The 20000-nt window shown below is 43.3% G+C and overlaps 1 protein-coding gene across 6 annotated transcripts in view; it reads left to right on the top strand.

Annotated features, from left to right (window-relative positions):
* nfasca (neurofascin homolog (chicken) a) overlaps positions 1-20000 on the top strand; it is a 165792-nt gene that overhangs the window by 85585 nt on the left and 60207 nt on the right. For 5 of the 6 annotated variants that reach the window (XM_026169156.1, XM_026169157.1, XM_026169155.1 and 2 more), the window contains 6 exons: positions 1564-1581; positions 2571-2676; positions 9933-10129; positions 10339-10461; positions 12624-12794; positions 13398-13445. In XM_026169156.1, coding sequence (XP_026024941.1) covers positions 1564-1581; positions 2571-2676; positions 9933-10129; positions 10339-10461; positions 12624-12794; positions 13398-13445 — 663 coding nt within the window. The remainder of the gene's footprint in view (positions 1-1563; positions 1582-2570; positions 2677-9932; positions 10130-10338; positions 10462-12623; positions 12795-13397; positions 13446-20000) is intronic. The other variant, XM_026169160.1, reaches the window with a different exon arrangement.

Genomic DNA, 20000 nt, shown 5'->3' on the forward strand with positions numbered 1-20000 from the left:
GGGCAGAGAGCTCCAGTCCCACTCAGACGCCAGCAAGGTGGAGGTGGAGTACTGGTTTGGGCTGGTATCATCAAAGATGAGCTTGTGGGGCCTTTTCGGGTTGAGGATGGAGTCAAGCTCAACTCCCAGTCCTACTGCCAGTTTCTGGAAGACACCTTCTTCAAGCAGTGGTACAGGAAGAAGTCTGCATCCTTCAAGAAAAACATGATTTCCATGCAGGACAATGCTCCATCACACGCGTCCAAGTACTCCACAGCGTGGCTGGCAAGAAAGGGTATAAAAGAAGAAAAACTAATGACATGGCCTCCTTGTTCACCTGATCTGAACCCCATTGAGAACCTGTGGTCCATCATCAAATGTGAGATTTACAAGGAGGGAAAACAGTACACCTCTCTGAACAGTGTCTGGGAGGCTGTGGTTGCTGCTGCACGCAATGTTGATGGTGAACAGATCAAAACACTGACAGAATCCATGGATGGCAGGCTTTTGAGTGTCCTTGCAAAGAAAGGTGGCTATATTGGTCGCTGATTTGTTTTTGTTTTGTTTTTGAATGTCAGAAATGTATATTTGTGAATGTGGAGATGTTATATTGGTGTCACTGGTAAAAATAAATAATTGAAATGGGTATATATTTGTTTTTTGTTAAGTTGCCTAATAATTATGCACAGTAATAGTCACCTGCACACAGATATCCCCCTAAAATAGCTCAAACTAAAAACAAACTAAAAACTACTTCCAGAAACATTCAGCTTTGATATTAATGAGTTTTTTGGGTTCATTGAGAACATGGTTGTTGTTCAATAATAACATTATTCCTCAAAAATACAACTTGCCTAATAATTCTGCACTCCCTGTATATCCAGTAATGCACTTGTGAGATCTAAAAAGAGAAAAAAGTACTTTCAAGATAAAAATAGGGTCTGTGAAGATATGTATAGATCTGATCTATAAGTCTTGAAATGTGTATATAAAAAAAGAAATCAGCAACTTCAAATGGAGCCTCCTATTAACACTTCCTCGAGCTTCCACCTTTTGGTGAAAGTAGATGATTTTTGGTGCAATTTTGGTGCACTTATTTGATAACGTTGTACTTGGCATGTGGACCTGACTCCAAAGCTTTATATGGAGACGGCTTGTCTGCAGGAAACCAAAGCAGTCCTTTCTCAACATGATCTAACCCTGTCTGCTACCTGAGGGCCCTTTACTGAGAACACCTGCTTCCATACTACAGATGAATGTACCCACATGATCGTTCCTTGAAATGATTGGCTCTGCTCGTGCTTGCTGGGTTAGCTCAACATAGCAAAGCTACAGTGACACTTGGCAGAGCTGGTTGTAGACAGTCACACCTACATGGAGTACTTCATGAATTTTTACCACTGTTAAATATTGTTGTTGACCCACTTAAAATGAGCTTAGTGGGCCAGTTGGGAACCACTGAGCTGTGTATGATAACAGCTGTAACATAGTACAATATTAATGTGTATTTGTCTCTAATATGATTAACAATCACAACTTGTGCATCTTATTCTGTTTCTCCTTGGCGTTACTTTGGACTAACAGCAAAGATCCAGCAAGACTGTAAGTGTTCTAACATGTTTTTGTCCCCACGTTCAGTACAGAGCAAACCTGTTGTCCTTCACTCAGAGGGTCATATATGGTTGTTTTAACAAAGCCAGTGGCATTCTTTAAAAAAGGTCCAAACTGTAATATTAAAGCAGCGCTGTGACTCCATCAACACCGTCATGAATCCTCACTTAAGACCAGATTTGAATGCACTGGGGGATCATCATCATTGTCAAGTGCAAAGTTTAAAGTCAAGAGTACAATAAACATATTTTAACCTCATACACAGTCTAAACCTGACCAAGCAGTCGCAAGTGAAAGCAAAAGTATGCACTTAGTAAGCCAAAGTGAGCACGTGCAGTAAAAACATAAGAGCCTTCAATGTCACTCCTGCAACATCCTCTGAATAGAGGCCATATTAGGAGGCTGCACTGTTTGCATGTGCTTCTATATGACAGTCTGGGTCTTTCTGACGTGTCATTGACTTCGTTAAAAGTAAAATTGGGAAACATTCTGCTGATGACCTGACTTTGTAGGGCATGCACATTTGTGATACAGCATGTGAAAAAGTGAGCCAAGCACAAATCAATCAAGGACATCTCAACTTTCTTTTATTTCCATCTCAGCAAATATCTCTCAAACTTAGAAAAATGGAATTTATTGAACAGTTTCTGATAAACAATGCTCTATCTAGTCCCAGGTCGTCCTTGTGGAGCCCCCCCTCACATAACATTCCCATACTAAACTCAACAGTCTAGTGTAAATGTACTAGAGTTTTCATCAGACGCTGATTTATGGGCCTGCTACAAGTGACTGTTTGTCTGTTTGCATTATTACTAAAGCACAGTAATAATAGAAAGTGTTCAACATCTTAAACATTCATAGAAAGCATCAAATGCCATACCATGATGGCTCTTTACAAATATAATGCTGTGTTTTCTTCCAGTGGATGTGATTAGGTGGTGAACCTCTACTAAAGCTACTGTCTTGTTTCTCTCTCCCAGTGAAGCAGCCCCCAACTATCATGAAACAGTCAGTAAAGAACTACATTGTGGACCCCAGAGATAACATCATCATTGAGTGTGAGGCCAAGGGCAACCCAGTGCCAACGTAAGCTCACACACACTCCCAACATGAGTCATGGTAAAAACAAAGCATCCATAAAGAACAACGAATGACACAGTGGAGTTACTTGTTTGTACACATTAAGCCAAAATGCAGATGTACTGTGTGAAAAACATTGAGGTTTTGTATATAACTTCCATGTAATCAGTTTCTCACACCATTATGGAAGGATTTTGGCACATCTTCCTGTTGCTGTGGTGCAACATTGTTGAGTGTCGTCACAGCTTTGTAGGCATTCACCTCCCGGCCGTGTCGACGTCCAGCCACGCTGTTCCACTTTGCTTGATGGATCTTGACTGGGCCGTAGACTTTCTATAGCTTTGAGCTCTGGAGACTGGCTAGGCCGCCATTTACCATGAATTATACAATATTGTCACGGCTGGGGGCAGTCGTGTGGTGTATTGAAAAAAGGATCCAAAATGCAGGCACTGGCTGGGGTGCGAGTGAGTGTTTATTTACAGCGGTGAGAAGGTGACAAAACAGGAAGAGCAGAGCGGGGAGTAAACAAACCTAAACTGGGAAAACTAAAGAACAAAACTTAAACCAGACACTCACAGGAGGAGGAGCAAAATGCACGCAGAGAGACGCAGAATGAATACCAGGTAACAGAATAATGCAGACGGACATGGACCTAAACAGACGACGCGACAGAGAGCACAGGAAAACACAGGGCTTAAATACACGGGGAGTAATCAGGGAATGGGCCACAGGAGGGAGACACAGCTGGGAGCAATTAGGCTAACGAGACAGGGGAGAGGTAAAACTGAACACACTGACATGAGACATGAACTTTCAGAATAAAACAGGAAACTAACAGACAGAGAACCAGACAGGACACTGAACTTGACAGGCAGACTCATGAGCAGACACAATAACACCATGGACAGACAGAGGGAACACAGAAGTGGGAGCAGGCAGGCAAAGAACAGAAACCTAACAAATGGCAAAATCACAACAGAATACACACTCGGAATGAACAAAAGCATAAGGAAACACAAAACACTGAGTCCTCAGACTCAGGACCATGACAAATAAATTCCATTTGTGAATCATTGCACCAAAAGCTGCCACCATGTCACCGAGCTTCTTGCTGATGGTCTTGTCCATTCCAGTCTTATGTGGGTCTACAGTCTTGTGACATGCTTTGACAGCTCTTCGTCCTTGCCCATGGTGATGGAGAGGTTGGAATGGAAGAAAATGCTCCTGTGGACAGGTGTGCTTTATACATACACTGAACAAAAATATAAACGCAACACCTTTGTTACTGCTCCCATTCCCCATGGGATGGACGTAGAGACCTAAAATTCATTCCAGATACACAATATAACCATCCCTCCCAAACAGTGGTCACAAATCAGTCCAAATGTGTGGTAGTGGGCACATCTGCTATATTGAGATAATCCATCCCACCTCACAGGTGTGCCACATCAGGATGCTGATCTGACATCATGAGTAGTGCACAGGTGTACCTCAGACTGCCCACAACAAAAGGCCACCCTGGAATGTGCAGTTTTGTCTCACAGCAAAATGCCACAGATGCCACAAGCAATGAGGGAGCGTGCAATTGGCATGCTGACAGCAGGAATGTCAACCAGATCTGTCGCCCATGCATTGAATGTTCATTTCTCAACCATAAGCCGTCTCCACAGGCGTTTCAGAGAATATGGCAGCACATCCAACCGGCCTCACAACCGCAGACCTCGTGTAACCACACCAGCCCAGGACCTCCACATCCAGCAGGTTCACCTCCAAGATCGTCTGAGACCAGCCACCCAGACAGCTGCTGGAACAATTGGTTTGCACAACCAAACAATTTCTGCACAAACTGTCAGAAACCGTCTCAGGGACGCTCAACTGCATGCCCGTCGTCCTCATCGGGGTCTTGACCTGACTCCAGCTCGTCGCCGTAACAGACTTGTGTGGGCAAATGCTCACATTCGATGGCGTCTGGCACGTTGGAGAGGTGTGCGCTTCACGGATGAATCATGGTTCACATTGTTCAGGGCAGATGGCAGCTGAGAATGTCCCAGTTCTTGCATGGCCAGCATACTCACCGGACATGTCACCCATTGAGCATGTTCGGGATGTGCTTGACCGGCGTATACGACAGCGTGTACCAGTTCCCACGAATATCCAACAACCTCGCACAGCCATTGAAGTGGAGTGGACCAACATTCCACAGGCCACAATTGACAATCTGATAGACTCCATGCGACGATGTGTTGCACTGCATGAGGCAAATGGTGGTCACACCAGATACTGACCGGTTCTGGGTCCCCAGACCCCCAATAGTGCAAAAAACTGCACATTCCAGGGTGGCCTTTTGTTGTGGGCAGTCTGAGGTACACCTGTGCACTACTCATGATGTCAGATCAGCATCCTGATGTGGCACACCTGTGAGGTGGGATGGATTATCTCAATATGGCAGATGTGCCCACTACCACACATTTGGACTGATTTGTGACCACTGTTTGGGAGGGATGGTTATATTGTGTATCTGGAATGAATTTTAGGTCTCTACGTCCATCCCATGGGGAATGGGAGCAGTAACAAAGGTGTTGCGTTTATATTTTTGTTCAGTGTATAATGAGATTGGACGAGGAGTTTTTGTAATGGATTGACTGATTACAGTCTCTGTGCCACTGAGCCAGTCTGTGGGAACCAGAATTCTGGCTGGTTTGTAGGGGATCAATACTTGTTTCACTCAGTGACATCCACTTCAATATATAACCTTTATGTAATGTGCTTTTTCTGGATTTTTGGTTGATATTCTGTCTCTCTCCATTAAAATTGCACTACCATAAAAATTAGAGCTTGTTCATTTCTGTATCAGTGAGCAAACTTACAAATTACCGTCTTTACTGTCATAGAACAAGAACAATATTCTATGTAAGCATTCTACTTTTTTACTCCTGCTACTTTAATACTGTTTATTCTCTGGTCCAGCTGATGGTGGCCAGCTGAAGCAGTGACTCAGGAGCAACATCAAAGGGCCACAGGGAATAGTTATGGACAAAAGGCTTTTATATGGACACATGTGCACTTTGTATGTTGCAACAGGGAGGAAACGGAAGTCTGGGAACTGCACAGGTCTAGAGAAGCAGGGCCAAGGGGACAGACATAAGTTAGTCCAGGTGATTTTTTGCAGAGGATTTCAAAAAGGATTTCCCCACGAGGGAAGACGCTGTTGAAGGGTAAGCAGGCAGGTTGTAGAGGTGAGTATAATAATCTAGCAGAGACTGGGCTGCAGAGCTGGTTTATTTATACTGCAGCTGATGAGGCTGACAAGGGAGTGGAGAGGCTCCAAGCACCACCCAAAGGCTTGTACAAGACCTCAACCTTTCCTAGGCTCAGAGAGTTAAAAACATACACAGTCCATTGGCAGACTATGGCAATCCTCCCTACTCAAAGGCCATCTACAGGCCGAGTACCGGACTGCACCACCTGAGACCTAGTGAAGTCTGTGATGAGGGAACCACAGATGAGGAACCTTCTCAGGTTCCTACCCTTCCAGGTGACGAGGTCGGTCAGAGGAGACATCAAGGGCTTATAGTCTCAGCCGGCATACAACACAGTAATGGCATGTGTAGAACAACTGTAGAACGGTAAAAGTTCACCAGCACCGACTGATTCCTCCTTAAACCCTTGAAAAAGTGCAGCTGCTGCTGGGCCGTCTCCACAACAGGGGTTGAAAGAGCCTCAGAGATGTGAGATCTTAAAAGGTTTGGGTCAAGGAAAAGCCAGAAGAGAGCATTGGAGTAAATTATGGGAACCACAAGATACAGACGTTTGGATCAATAAAGCCATCCATGGTTTTAGATTAATCTGTTTACAATTCAGCTCTGCTCAGCACCGAGGCTCATACACAAATGAGCTGTCACATTGGTTTACAGTGTTTGTACCTTTCTCTGTCCCGCTGTTGCTCTGGAGCATTTGATGCCTCACACACGGGGATGAGGCTTAAAGGAATAGCTAACACCAAGTCACACCTCTGTAAGTCAAACTCAGACCAGGCCTAAACACAAACACAGACACCACTGCTTACATCACTGGGTGTATGGGCAGCTCAGAGCAGTGGTTCATTGTTTCACTGGAGACAGGAAGATTTTTGTGTTCACACAGATAAGTACACAACCTCACAAACAGCCACTCAGAGCCACTACGCCATGTGCACATGCTGTGTCTCCTCTGCTTCAGTAATGCACATGGTGGACATGGATCATTCACCAAAAAGGATTGTTCACTTACTTGCAATCAGTCTCTAACTACATAACACACACACACTCTCCTGGTTCGGTGCTCTGTGCTGCACCACAAACAGGCCGAGCACAGCTGTTACTTGCTGAAAAACAACAGGAAGCTTTACTTGTAAATCCCCACGCCTCACTAAAACTGGAGCTGACTTCCTCACTAACCAACCACACGGATTAAAGTATTACTAAACGCACGTGCAGACTGTGTGGTGGATATTTGTACTGCCATCATATAACAGTTGAGTAATATACAGTCATGTGAAAAATACATCTTCTTTTAATTGTAGGGTTTTGTTTATTAGGACTGAATCAGGTCCTTAAACGATACTAAAACAGAATGAAATAGAACCACATGTTCCAATGGATAAAGATGCTTTCTCCTGGTAGATTTTCCAAAGAAGCCATGCTTGGTTAGTCTTTATCAAACTGTACTGTACCTTTGAATGTATTAAGATGTAGCCTCTGGAGTTCTTGCAGTTTCTCTGAGCGTTGTGTGACCTCAGGGTGACCTTGGTTGGTATGTATATCCTGGGAGGCTTGATTTCCATTTGTGCACGATCACTCTCACTGTTGAATGAGGGACTTTTATTTGTTCTGGAAATCGTGTTGTGTCCATGTTGGGCAGCACCAGTTGCATCACTAAGATTATTTCTGTGGTCTTTCCTTTTTAGCATACCAGAAAACTGCCAAACGTCGGCTTTTATACAGGTGGTCCCAGTGTACATGTCACGTATTGGTTTCTTCTGAACAGTTAGTCGAGTGCATTGATCAGCAGTACCTTATGTCACCTGGTAACAAGCAGAGAACTTTGGCATTTCTGCTTGTTAAACAATGAAAAGATCATTATCACAGTGTTAGTGTGTCCTTGGTGTCTGATGTGTTTAATATAAACAGCCTTAGCTTGCAATGGTGTGGTGAAATTGTGCTTTTTTACAAACACACTACAAAATAGACTAGACAGAGGTAGTTAAAAACAAACAAAATGTATACACACACAAGCTGTTATACGACAACATTGGGTAAAGAAATTGTACAGTGCAGTCCTGAGTGGACAAAAAGGAGAAAATACTGAGTAAAAGTCAAAATGTGGACGTTCTAAGCAACGTGAAGCAAAGTGCAACATTTAGCATCGACATGAAGCATGTGAACATGTGCGTGTGACAAATACAGGCTCATCATCATCATCATCATCATGTCGTCTCCACTGAAGTTTCAGCTCAAATGAAAAAGCAAAACATACGTCTAAACAATCAGACACTTTCAGAGAAAAACGTATAAATAATGTAAAACACAAACAAAAAATCTAATTTGAGTTAGATTTTTTTCCTTTTATTATTTGGAGAGCTGCCAAGGCTGGACTGGGACAAAAAATCGGCCCGGGCATTTTGACTAGAGACCGGCCCACCAGGATAAAGATTGAAAACGTGACGTCATTCAGGGGTAAAACCACAAAGGATTCTGGGAACTCGTGGCAAGAGGTACTAGCGCACGCAGGCTTTCAATTGAAATCAGTTACACAGCGATAAAAAGAAACACAAAAATGTCAAGAAGCTGTTGTATTATTAACTGCAATAGCCGGTCGCATGACAGCCACGGGAAGCCGACGGGTAAAGAGATCGTTTTTTTTTTTATCGGATTACGTCGTTGAAGAGAAATTTTTTAAGCCATGTTTCCGAAGTAACAAAGAGCCAACAGATGGTCTGGATATACCAAATATAACGTCTCAGAACACTCCAGCTCACATGTTAGTCTGCTCCAAGCATTCCCACAGAGGTCAGTCTGCTGTTGTAGTTATTACGTCATTTTTCTTAACATAATTGGTGATATAGGTTACAAGCAAGTCTGGCGCTGAACAGAAATTGTCGCGCTATGCTCCTTTATTTATTGTGCATAAATAGTGAATTGTCCTGACACAATATTGTGTTTCGCTTCTGTTATTATGGTACATTGACAAAAACATATACTTTTATTCACAGGATAAAACAGTTGTTTTGTATCACTAATTGTCCAGTACGATTACAGCATACAGTATTATTGTCACTGCTACATTTCTGTGATGCTACCAGAAATTATTTCCACTACTAATTAATTACCGTTGAGCTCAAAGGTTATATTAATAAACGGTTAAGGAATGTGTATTTATGACGACGATTTGTGAGACTGGTAAACTTATGATACGTACGATGGTCTTTACTTTCTACACGGTGCATTTCAAGGTCCTGCACCCATCCGTCGGTAAACTGTACCTGGGCTTGTTGCAGTGACCGGAAGTTACTAAACTTCATGAGTGTATGCACTCACTCCAAGAACCGTATGATTATAAATCTGAGCGTGGTGAAAGTTGGGCAGCACGCTAACGTCTTTTGTCCACTCTGTGTGCTCATAAGGGTCTGACCCTTTCACTGGTTTGATTTTTTCCTCGTATCTTTTCTTTGTCTTTTCGTGGAGTCTGTCTTTGTACGGACCGGCATTGTTCTCCTTTTGTTTTGTACATTCCTTTTTTGTGCGGCAAAGAAAAAACAAGAAGGTATTGGAACCGGAGAATGAACGTTTTGCGGTGCTGCAAATGCTTGCATTTGATGCGGTACTTGGATTGTTTTGCCACGAGTTCCCGGCATGCAATGCGCGAAAATCACATGATTGCTAAACAAGGGGGAGGGTGCATCCGGCCTCCTCGGCTGTAATTGGTCCAGCCCAGAGTCGATCATGACCAATTGGCCAATCCAACACCTTTCATTATATATACCCTTCCTAAAAAAAAAAATAAAAAAATCCAGCGGCCCATAAAAACAAAAAATCTCCAGCGGCCCACCGGGCAAATGCCCGGTATGCCCGATGGCCAGTCCAGCTATGAGAGCTGCTGTTTATTTGTGGTTATATTTTGCCCGGTGTTTCCTGCCTCAGTGTGGTTACACATAGATAATGTCTGCTCTTGGAAAACAAGGTTATAAGAGATATAATTCTTTGATTTCTTCAACTAAATCTTAGGTTTTCATGGCGAAGAAATGGGAAGTTTTTCAATATTGGGAAAGATCCCAGGGTGACGATGCGAAAACGGTCGGGAACCCTGGAGATTGGCTTCCGCAGCGGAGGTCGGCCAGAGGACTACGAGGGAGAATACCAGTGTTTTGCCACCAATGACTTTGGAGTGTCTCTGTCCAACAAAATCCTGCTCCGGGTCTCCAGTAAGATCACAGAACACACTAATTGCTGTTTACATGTCATTCATTCATTTGTGATATGCAGAACACACCCCTTGAAACTTTGGAGTAATAAGTGGATTCATGGATGGTGACAGATATCTATCTGCACCAACAGCTCAGTGCTAATTGTATTTCTTATATTTTCAACTAGTAGCTGAATCCTGTTGTTCATATTTCCCCCAATCCTCCAGAGGCTCCTCTGTGGCCTAAGGAGGTGCTGGAGCCAGTATCTGTGACTGAAGGCTCCGCACTGGTTCTACCTTGCAACCCCCCACCAGGTCTGCCTCCTCCGTTCACCTTCTGGATGGACAGCAGTGAGTTTCAAACTCCCCCAATCACTAAACCCTCTTCTTTTTTGTAGCATGTGGTATCTGTTTCCTCGCTGTTAGAGAGACACTTGTAGGAATCTGAACCCAGACTGGCTTCACCTATCAGTCATTCATTCTTAGGGATAACCTGATTGCTTTGTTAAAGTTCTTCAGCACAGCTAGCTTGATGTATGAGGTGCATTTTATTTAGGACTCCTGTGTTTTTTCTGATTCCCAGCGCCTCGTGCTGCTCTGGTCCTTAGGCTTAGGCTTCTCTGCACAAGTTCATGCCACTGTTAGCTGACAGAGCAGGCCTCATGTTCAGCCATTAGCTGTTTTACAGCCAGAGGCAAGAAGCTATTTAGTTGAACAATACCAATTTTTATTCAGTCCAGTCTATAATTCTCTATGTAAAACTGAAACTGAAATATAGACTGGACATTTGTCCTGCTTGGAAACTGACATTGCTGTAAATGGCTGTTAACCTGAACTGACCTGTTCACCATAAAGCTTGTGACACAAACACAGTCATAAACAAACAACAGGAAGCCAGAGCAGACACACCGATGCATCATTAGGATTGCTGGCCCAGCTGCTGATTGGTCCTGGGGCTCTGTGTTAACAGTCAGATGGGTTATGTCACCCATCGCACACTTACAATGGGGGATGCTTCGCCTTGACATCTGTGTGGGTGTACTGGAGGATTGTCTGTAGTGACTGTAGAATAACACATCAGCATCCCACATAGCAGGCAGGTCTGGCCCAATTGTGGTTTGGTGTATGTGGCCCAGGCTCACAGAAAACAGCTCTGGCCTGGATCCAGCATCAAGCTGGCACTTCTGACTGTTTGTGAGTGTACACTTTATCCAAAACCTAGTGAGGGTTTACTCATGTTTACCACCGGGTGGCTGTAGCTCAGGCGGTAGAGCAGGTCATCTAGTGATCGGAAGGTTAGTGGTTTGATCCCTGGTTCCTCCAGTTTGCATAAAAGTGTATAAATGTAGTTAGGAAGCACTCAGTTTATGGAAAGGGTGTGAATGTGGTATGTTGTATAGAGTGCTTTGAGTAATCCAGGAGAGTAGAAAAGTGCTATGTAACAATCAGTCTGAACAGAGTTTCGTCATGTTACTTTTGCACTATTATGTTCTGGCACATGTTGTTATTACACGGCTTGATTAAGGTACACATTAGGCTGACATCTGGGCCCAGAGTTGAAACTGTTCTGGGCCAGCACAGGACCAGCAGTGTGTCTGCAACACGAGCCATGTGCTGGCTCGTGTGTGGGCCACCTCTGGCAAACCAGATCTGGGCCACCAAAGGGCCGTCATTGTTTGCACTATGTGGGCCATGTGTAAGCACATTGTGTGGGGCAGATCTGGGCCATACCAGTTTTGCTTGAGCTGATGTTGATTTGAGTTATATGTGAAAATAGAAGCAGCAAACTGTCTCCAGTAGCCCTGAAGAGATTGTTACTTCTGTGTTTGTAGGTTGACATTTTGGCTTTTCCAGAGATCACTTATGTGTCATGGTAATACTTCAAGCAGCTATATATGAATGACACAACAAAGCATATAATACCAAGCAGAGTCCATGCAACAACGAAAATATTGGGTGCAAATATTGGACCTAACAAAAAATTGTTGGAAAGATAACTTTGTCACACGTCAGGACGCTTTTAAGGAGTGACATCATTGTGTTTTAACTGAATTGGAAGTTTAAACGACATCAAAACGTTGGATAACCATCTGTTGCACTCAGTCTAGTTGAGAAATGTCGTCAAACTCTAGATCAAACATAGACATACTTGTGGCAAATATAGAAGTGGTCTGTATTTGTTTTATTAGTCCCAGCTGCTCAGATGACATGGCCCCTCTTTGCATTCTTTCACTGCAAGAGGAAATCTTGCATAGGTATTAAAAAATGGAAGGAAGGCACTTTGACTCAACCAGATTTAAAAATAAAGACATGTCTGTTTAATGACCTGGAAGGACCACTTTAGAGCCAAAAACCTGTTTTACATCTTTTCAGGTACACGCTGAGCTGCCCAGATCCAATCTAGCATTGAACATTATTGAACTTGCAGCTGATATATGAAATCCTAAACTTATCGATGTGGTTTCATTCCTTCTCTCTTATTCTTCATTTCTGTCTGTTCTTGTGACCTTGAGATATGAGTCCAATCCCTCAGGATAAACGAGTGTCCATGGGTCTTAATGGAGACCTCTACTTCTCCAATGTTTTGGCCCAAGATGCAAACACAGACTACAGCTGTAAAGCTCGCTTTCTGTTCACACACACCATCCAGGAGAAGAACCCATACAAACTCAAAGTTCAGACCAGTAAGTATGCAACACACACACACACACACACACACACACACACACACACACACACACGCACACACGCACACAAACACACACACACACACACACACACACACACACACACACACACACAAACTAATTACGAGTTGGATCCTGAAGCAGTCAGTTGCCAAAGTGATTATTGCTGTTGTGTCGTTAGAGCTGCTGTTTCCTGCTAAACTCTTATCTGCTTTGTCTGTTTTGAACACATACACTACTTTAACCCAAGTAGAGTAAGACCCCATCTATCTAACTGGAGAGGATGTTATGACATGTCATGCACGAAACCATAACCTTTGTGATGATTTCCTAATGCTGCCTCTGAAAGACCAGATTGTGAAATGTTGGATCGTTCTTCCAACAGTTTGTTTGAACATTGTTACACTGAACATTGTTACACTGAACATTGTTACATTGAACATTGTTACACTGAACATTGTTACACTGAACATTGTTACATTGAACATTGTTACACTGAACATTGTTACACTGAACATTGTTACATTGAACATTGTTGTCAGGTTGTGTGAGTGTTTTTATGCAGATTGATGTGCCACTGTGTGTGCCTCTTGTTTCTAGAGGAGCCATACAATGACACATCTTACAATGCCTCTGAGCCCCACGGTGGTGAGTTTCCTCTTCCTATAAGGACAGCTCGGTTTCCTGTTCACCTCCTAAGGGTGTAACGTGGTGCTAACCTTCTGACTCACTGAAGCTCAGTCTAACCTCCTAACTGCTCTTTACATGTGTAGAAGTGGGTTAGTTTCATACTGAATGATACGTTTGGGTTGCTTTATTGTGTTTCTCTTAATGTTGGCTGTTTTTTAACTATTTTAATAATGATGTAAAGACAATAACAAGCTACAACCTAACTACCTATAGCTAAAGCAAATAACACCTATTATCCCATAGTGCCGAATGCCAAAATCTAGGATATAGATTTTAAGCTAGATTTTAGTTGTTTGTTGTAGTCAGTGTATTGACTGTAAGAGTAATATGAAGCTTAAAGACTTTGGTGACTACGAAGACCCACATGGATCAGAAACACAGAGGGTTGTATGACTGAGAGGAAGGCCAAACCCTGATGTGGCAGTATAGAGCACAATGCGTAGCGGCTTGAACATGACAATGCTTCTAACATTTCAGTAGTATGTACTATAGAAATAGAAGGTGGCAATAGAGGCTCAGTGAACAGATCTTCCATCACATTCCTGTGTCTGACTTTGTGCCCACCTCCTGTGTTCCTTGCAGTTTGCCACTCATTTAGTCAAAAATAGATATGATGCATATATTTAGTGATGTGGAGGGGGAAGCTGCTTGTAAAATACACTGCTGCACATTGAACCTGGTTAACAATGTATTCATTTCTTCAGTACTTGACAATGACTGTCTGAAATTTGAGAATGGAGTGCTTTGATTGGCCAGTGGCAGCCCAGTGTTTGGGTGGTTTTAGATGGACGGGTTGCTGATTGCCTCAGTTTCAAATCCACTAATGTAAACAAGAGACAGTTTTTAAACTAAGTTTGTAATTAATCACTTTTGAAAGACTTTCTCACCTGGAGATTAGATAGGTGCTGGAATATGGTGGCAGTGTGTTCTTAGTAATGGTACATGGGATGCTCTCCTTAACCAGAAACATCAATGAAGGTAATGACCAATAGACTGAAAACTCACACTCCTGAGATGGGAACATTGGAGCTCGTAACTGAGGAATGCTTTGAGAAAGACGTGTGGCTGTGGAGATCTTTGAGTTCCATTAGTTGTGAGCTTCAGGTGGGCCGACTGTTCGGTACCACACAGCTCCCGGTTTGGCCCTTTGACTCTGTCTGTGATTGGTTGGGGTGAAAGAAGGAAGACAGGATAAAGACATGCTGTGGAAGAGAGACAGAGGTTAATAACAGATATGATTCAATGCAGAGAGGTCTGTTAATACATAGTGAGTGAGAAAGGTGACTGGAAAGGAAAAACTCAATGCATCATGGGAATCCCCGGCAGCCTACGTCTATTGCAGCATAACTAAGGGAGGATTCAGGGTCACCTGGTCCAGCCCTAACTATATGCTTTAGCAAAAAGGAAAGTTTGAAGCCTAATCTTAAAAGTAGAGATAGTGTCTGTCTCCTGAATCCAAACTGGAAGCTGGTTCCACAGAAGAGGGGCCTGAAAACTGAAGGCTCTGCCTCCCATTCTACTTTTAAATACTCTAGGAACAACAAGTAGGCCTGCAGAGCGAGAGTGAAGTGCTCTAATAGGGTGATATGGTACTACAAGGTCATTAAGATAAGATGGGGCCTGATTATTTAAGACCTTGTATGTGAGGAGCAGGATTTTGAATTCTGGATTTAACAGGAAGCCAATGAAGGGAAGCCAAAACAGGAGAAATCTGCTCTCTCTTTCTAGTCCCTGTCAGGACTCTTGCTGCAGCATTTTGGATCAGCTGAAGGCTTTTCAGGGAGTTTTTAGGACATCCTGATAATAATGAATTACAGTCGTCCAGCCTGGAAGTAATAAATGCATGAACTAGTTTTTCAGCGTCACTCTGAGACAGGATATTTCTAACTTTAGAGATGTTGCACAAATGGAAGAAAGCAGTCTTACATATTTGTTTAATATGTGCGTTGAAGGACATGTCCTGGTCAAAAATGACTCCAAGGTTCCTCACAGCGTTACTGGAGGCCAAGGTAATGCCATCCAGAGTAAGAATCTGCTTAGAGACCATATTTCTAAGCTTTTCAGAGCCGAGTAATAATAATGGATTGCATTTATATAGCGCTTTTCGGGACCCCTCAAAGCACTTTACAATTCCACTATTCATTCACTCTCACACACTGGTGGAGGCAGCTACAGTTGTAGCCACAGCTGCCCTGGGGCAGACTGACAGAGGCGAGGCTGCCATATTGTGCCATCGGCCCCTCTGGCCAACACCAGTAGGCGGTAGGTGAAGTGTCTTGCCCATGGACACAACGACCGAGACTGTCCGAGCCAGGGCTCGAACCGGCAACCTTCCGATTACAAGACAACTCTTGAGCCACGATCGCCCCAGTACAATAACCTCAGTTTGATCTGAATTAAATGGTAAATGGTCTGTATTTGTAAAGCGCTTTACTTGGTCCTAAGGACCCCAAAGCGCTTTACACTATACACAATCATCCACACATTCACACACACATTCACACACTGAATTAAGAAGCAGAAAGTTAGCGGCCATCCAGGTCTTTATGTCTTTAAGACATTCCTGCAGTTTAACTCATTGGTGTGTGTTATCTGGCTTCATGGACAGGTACAGCTGGGTGTCATCTGCATAGCAGTGTAAATGTATGCTACAGTGGGGCAAAAAAGTATTTAGTCAGCCACCGATTGTGCAAGTTCCCCCACTTAAAATGATGACAGAGGTCAGTAATTTGCACCAGAGGTACACTTCAACTGTGAGAGACAGAATGTGAAAAAAAAATCCATGAATTCACATGGTAGGATTTGTAAAGAATTTATTCGTAAATCAGGGTGGAAAATAAGTATTTGGTCACCTCAAACAAGGAAAATCTCTGGCTCTCACAGACCTGTAACGTCTTCTGTAAGAAGCTTTTCTGTCCCCCACTCGTTACCTGTATGAATGGCACCTGTTTGAACTCATCATCTGTATAAAAGACACCTGTCCACAGCCTCAAACAGTCAGACTCCAAACTCCGCCATGGCCAAGACCAAAGAGCTTTCGAAGGACACCAGGAAAAGTATTGTAGACCTGCACCAGACTGGGAAGAGTGAATCTACAATAGGCAAGCAGCTTGGTGTGAAAAAATCAACTGTGGGAGCAATCATCAGAAAATGGAAGACATACAAGACCACTGATAATCTCCCTCGATCTGGGGCTCCACGCAAGATCTCATCCCGTGGGGTCAAAATGATCATGAGAACGGTGAGCAAAGATCCCAGAACCACACGGGGGGACCTGGTGAATGACCTGCAGAGAGCTGGGACCAAAGTAACAAAGGTCACCATCAGTAACACACTACAACGGCAGGGAATCAAATCCCGCAGTGCCAGACGTGTTCCGCTGCTGAAGCCAGTGCATGTCCAGGCCCGTCTGAAGTTTGCCAGAGAGCACATGGATGATACAGCAGAGGATTGGGAGAATGTCATGTGGTCAGATGAAACCAAAGTAGAACTTTTTGGTATAAACTCAACTCGTCGTGTTTGGAGGAAGAAGAATACTGAGTTGCATCCCAAGAACACCATACCTACTGTGAAGCATGGGGGTGGAAACATCATGCTATGGGGCTGTTTTTCTGCCAAGGGGACAGGACGACTGATCCGTGTTAAGGACAGAATGAATGGGGCCATGTATCGTGAGATTTTGAGCCAAAACCTCCTTCCATCAGTGAGAACTTTGAAGATGAAACGAGGCTGGGTCTTCCAACATGACAATGATCCAAAACACACCGCCCGGGCAACAAAGGAGTGGCTCCGTAAGAAGCATTTGAAAGTCCTGGAGTGGCCTAGCCAGTCTCCAGACCTCAACCCCATAGAAAATCTGTGGCGGGAGTTGAAAGTCCGTGTTGCTCGGCGACAGCCCCAAAACATCACTGCTCTTGAGAAGATCTGCATGGAGGAATGGGCCAAAATACCAGCTACTGTGTGTGCAAACCTGGTAAAGACCTATAGTAAACGTTTGACCTCTGTTATTGCCAACAAAGGTTATGTTACAAAGTATTGAGTTGTATTTTTGTTATTGACCAAATACTTATTTTCCACCCTGATTTACGAATAAATTCTTTACAAATCCTACCATGTGGATTCATGGATTTTTTTTTCACATTCTGTCTCTCACAGTTGAAGTGTACCTCTGGTGCAAATTACTGACCTCTGTCATCATTTTAGGTGGGGGAACTTGCACAATCGGTGGCTGACTAAATACTTTTTTGCCCCACTGTATGTCTTCTAATGATGCTGCCTAAGGGAAGCATGTATAATGTAAACAGAATTGGTCCTAGCACTGAACCCTGTGGAACTCCATAATTAACCTCAGTGTGTGAAGAGGACTCTCCATTTACATGCACAAATTGGAGTCTATTAGATAGATATGATACAAACCACTGCAGTGCAGTACCTGTAATACCTACAGCATGTTCTAATCGCTCTAATAGGATATTATGGTCGACAGTATCGAACGCTGCACTGAGGTCTAGCAGGACAAGCACAGAGATGAGTCCACTGTCAGAGGCCATAAGAAGATCATTTGTAACCTTCACTAAAGCTGTTTCTGTGCTGTGATGAGCTCTGAAACCTGACTGAAACTCTTCAAATAAAGCTCTGCAGATGATCTGTTAGCTGTTTGACAACTACTCTTTCAAGGATGTTTGATATGAAAGGAAGGTTGGAGATTGGCCTATAATTACCTAAGACTGCTGGGTCTAGAGATGCTTTTTGAGTAAAGGTTTAACTACAGCCAGCTTGAAGGCCTGTGGTACATAGCCGATTATTAGAGATAGGTTGATCATATTTAAGATCGAAGAATTAATTAATGGCAGGACTTCTTTGAGCAGTTTTGTAGGAATGGGGTCTAAAAGACACGTTGATGGTTTGGAGGAAGTAATACTTGTAGTAAACATGACTATAGTGGTTTGAAAACATGAGAATATCATCCAAGTAGACAAAGATGAAGCAATTAAGGAAGTCCCAAAGCACATTATTTACCAACGCCTGGAAGACAACCAGAGCATTGGTAAGTCCACGTGGTGGGACAGGGTAGATGCCCCAGGTGAGTATAGAAGGTAGTCTTCCACTCGTCGCAATGGGATCGTAGATGTTTCGCAAAGATTGTGGCTCTTTGCAGAAGAAGTTAAAAGGGAGAAGATAACAGATGTAAAGGTTGTTTGTTTTTAACAATTCAAACCTCTAAAGTTAATGCAAGAAATCCAGCTCCCAGGAAATAGGACGAGGGTGGGATGATGTCAGCAGCTAATGAATGGTGGGTGTGTTTTTCCATTGGCTCGTGTTCTGATTTGGTGAGACTGTATAGGCAGCTTAGGGGCAGAGATCAGGCACCAGGTAAGGATGTCAATAACACAATTGTATGGTTGCTGGGAGGCAGCGAGAGCCAATCGTGATGTTCAGTCAGGATGGAAGACAAATGTGGACCCTCTAAACCGATTATTAAGACAACAGCTTCTCCTGGAGGAAACATAGACTGCAGACCAAAGTCATCACAACTCTTGCAGCCAAATGCAGGACACTGAAGTAAAAGTTTAACAGGTACAGAAGAAAAACACGTAATATAAGTAATACAAAGAAGTATTTTCTGAATGGAGTTGGCAGAGGGACAGGCAGATAATTCACTCAGATGAAGATTCAGGTGGATTTCCTGAATTATCCATGGATGTCCTGTTAACTTGGACTAAGAGGACATCCAAGTTAGTCCAGTGTAGGCAAAACATAACAGAGTAACCCGTGGTACATGTGGAAGCCACAGTAAGTACAATGAGCTGGCATCGACTGAGGGATTTCTACAGCCTAAGTAGCAGGAAGGGAATGACCAGCTGCACACAGCTGTGTTATTATAAGAGGAAGAGAGGGAGACAGACAATGATGCGTTCACACAGCTGGACTCCCAGATGGTGGTAGAAATGATGCCATCCTTTTTGGGCAGATAGTCGTAACGTGTGTGAGATGGAGGAACATGATCCTTTATTTTTCTGGTTGATAAATATGAATGACATGACATTTAAATTCCAAAGTGTGTATAGTATTTGACCATGTGTTATCAACATTTTTGTAAACAATCATGAATATCGAGTTATGGAATATAGAAGATGTTTGACTGCACATCGGTTGAAACCTAACGTGTGTGTGCTGGCAGCAGAGTCATTATTAAAGGATCACACATAAACATAGAGTAACACACAAACTACCCTTAATTCAAGTACACAGAGAATCTCTGTATTAATCATGCAGACAGTACTGTGAAAGAACAGGATTTGGGAAGATGGGATATGTCCCCGAGGGATGGAGGAACAGACTTTAATCACATGATGAATATTGAGTATCACACTGCTGGCTGAGAGTGAGGTTTGCCAGTGATGCTCGTGTTATAGCAGCAGTGACTAAACATGCACTCTGGTGTCTGAGGCTGGTCCTGCCACCTTCATCAGCTCAGCGATGGGTCTGGATTCGTCTCATTCTCAGCAGCTC

This window comes from Astatotilapia calliptera, chromosome 5, assembly GCF_900246225.1.
Source record: "Astatotilapia calliptera chromosome 5, fAstCal1.2, whole genome shotgun sequence".
In the NCBI taxonomy this organism is placed as follows: domain Eukaryota; kingdom Metazoa; phylum Chordata; class Actinopteri; order Cichliformes; family Cichlidae; genus Astatotilapia; species Astatotilapia calliptera.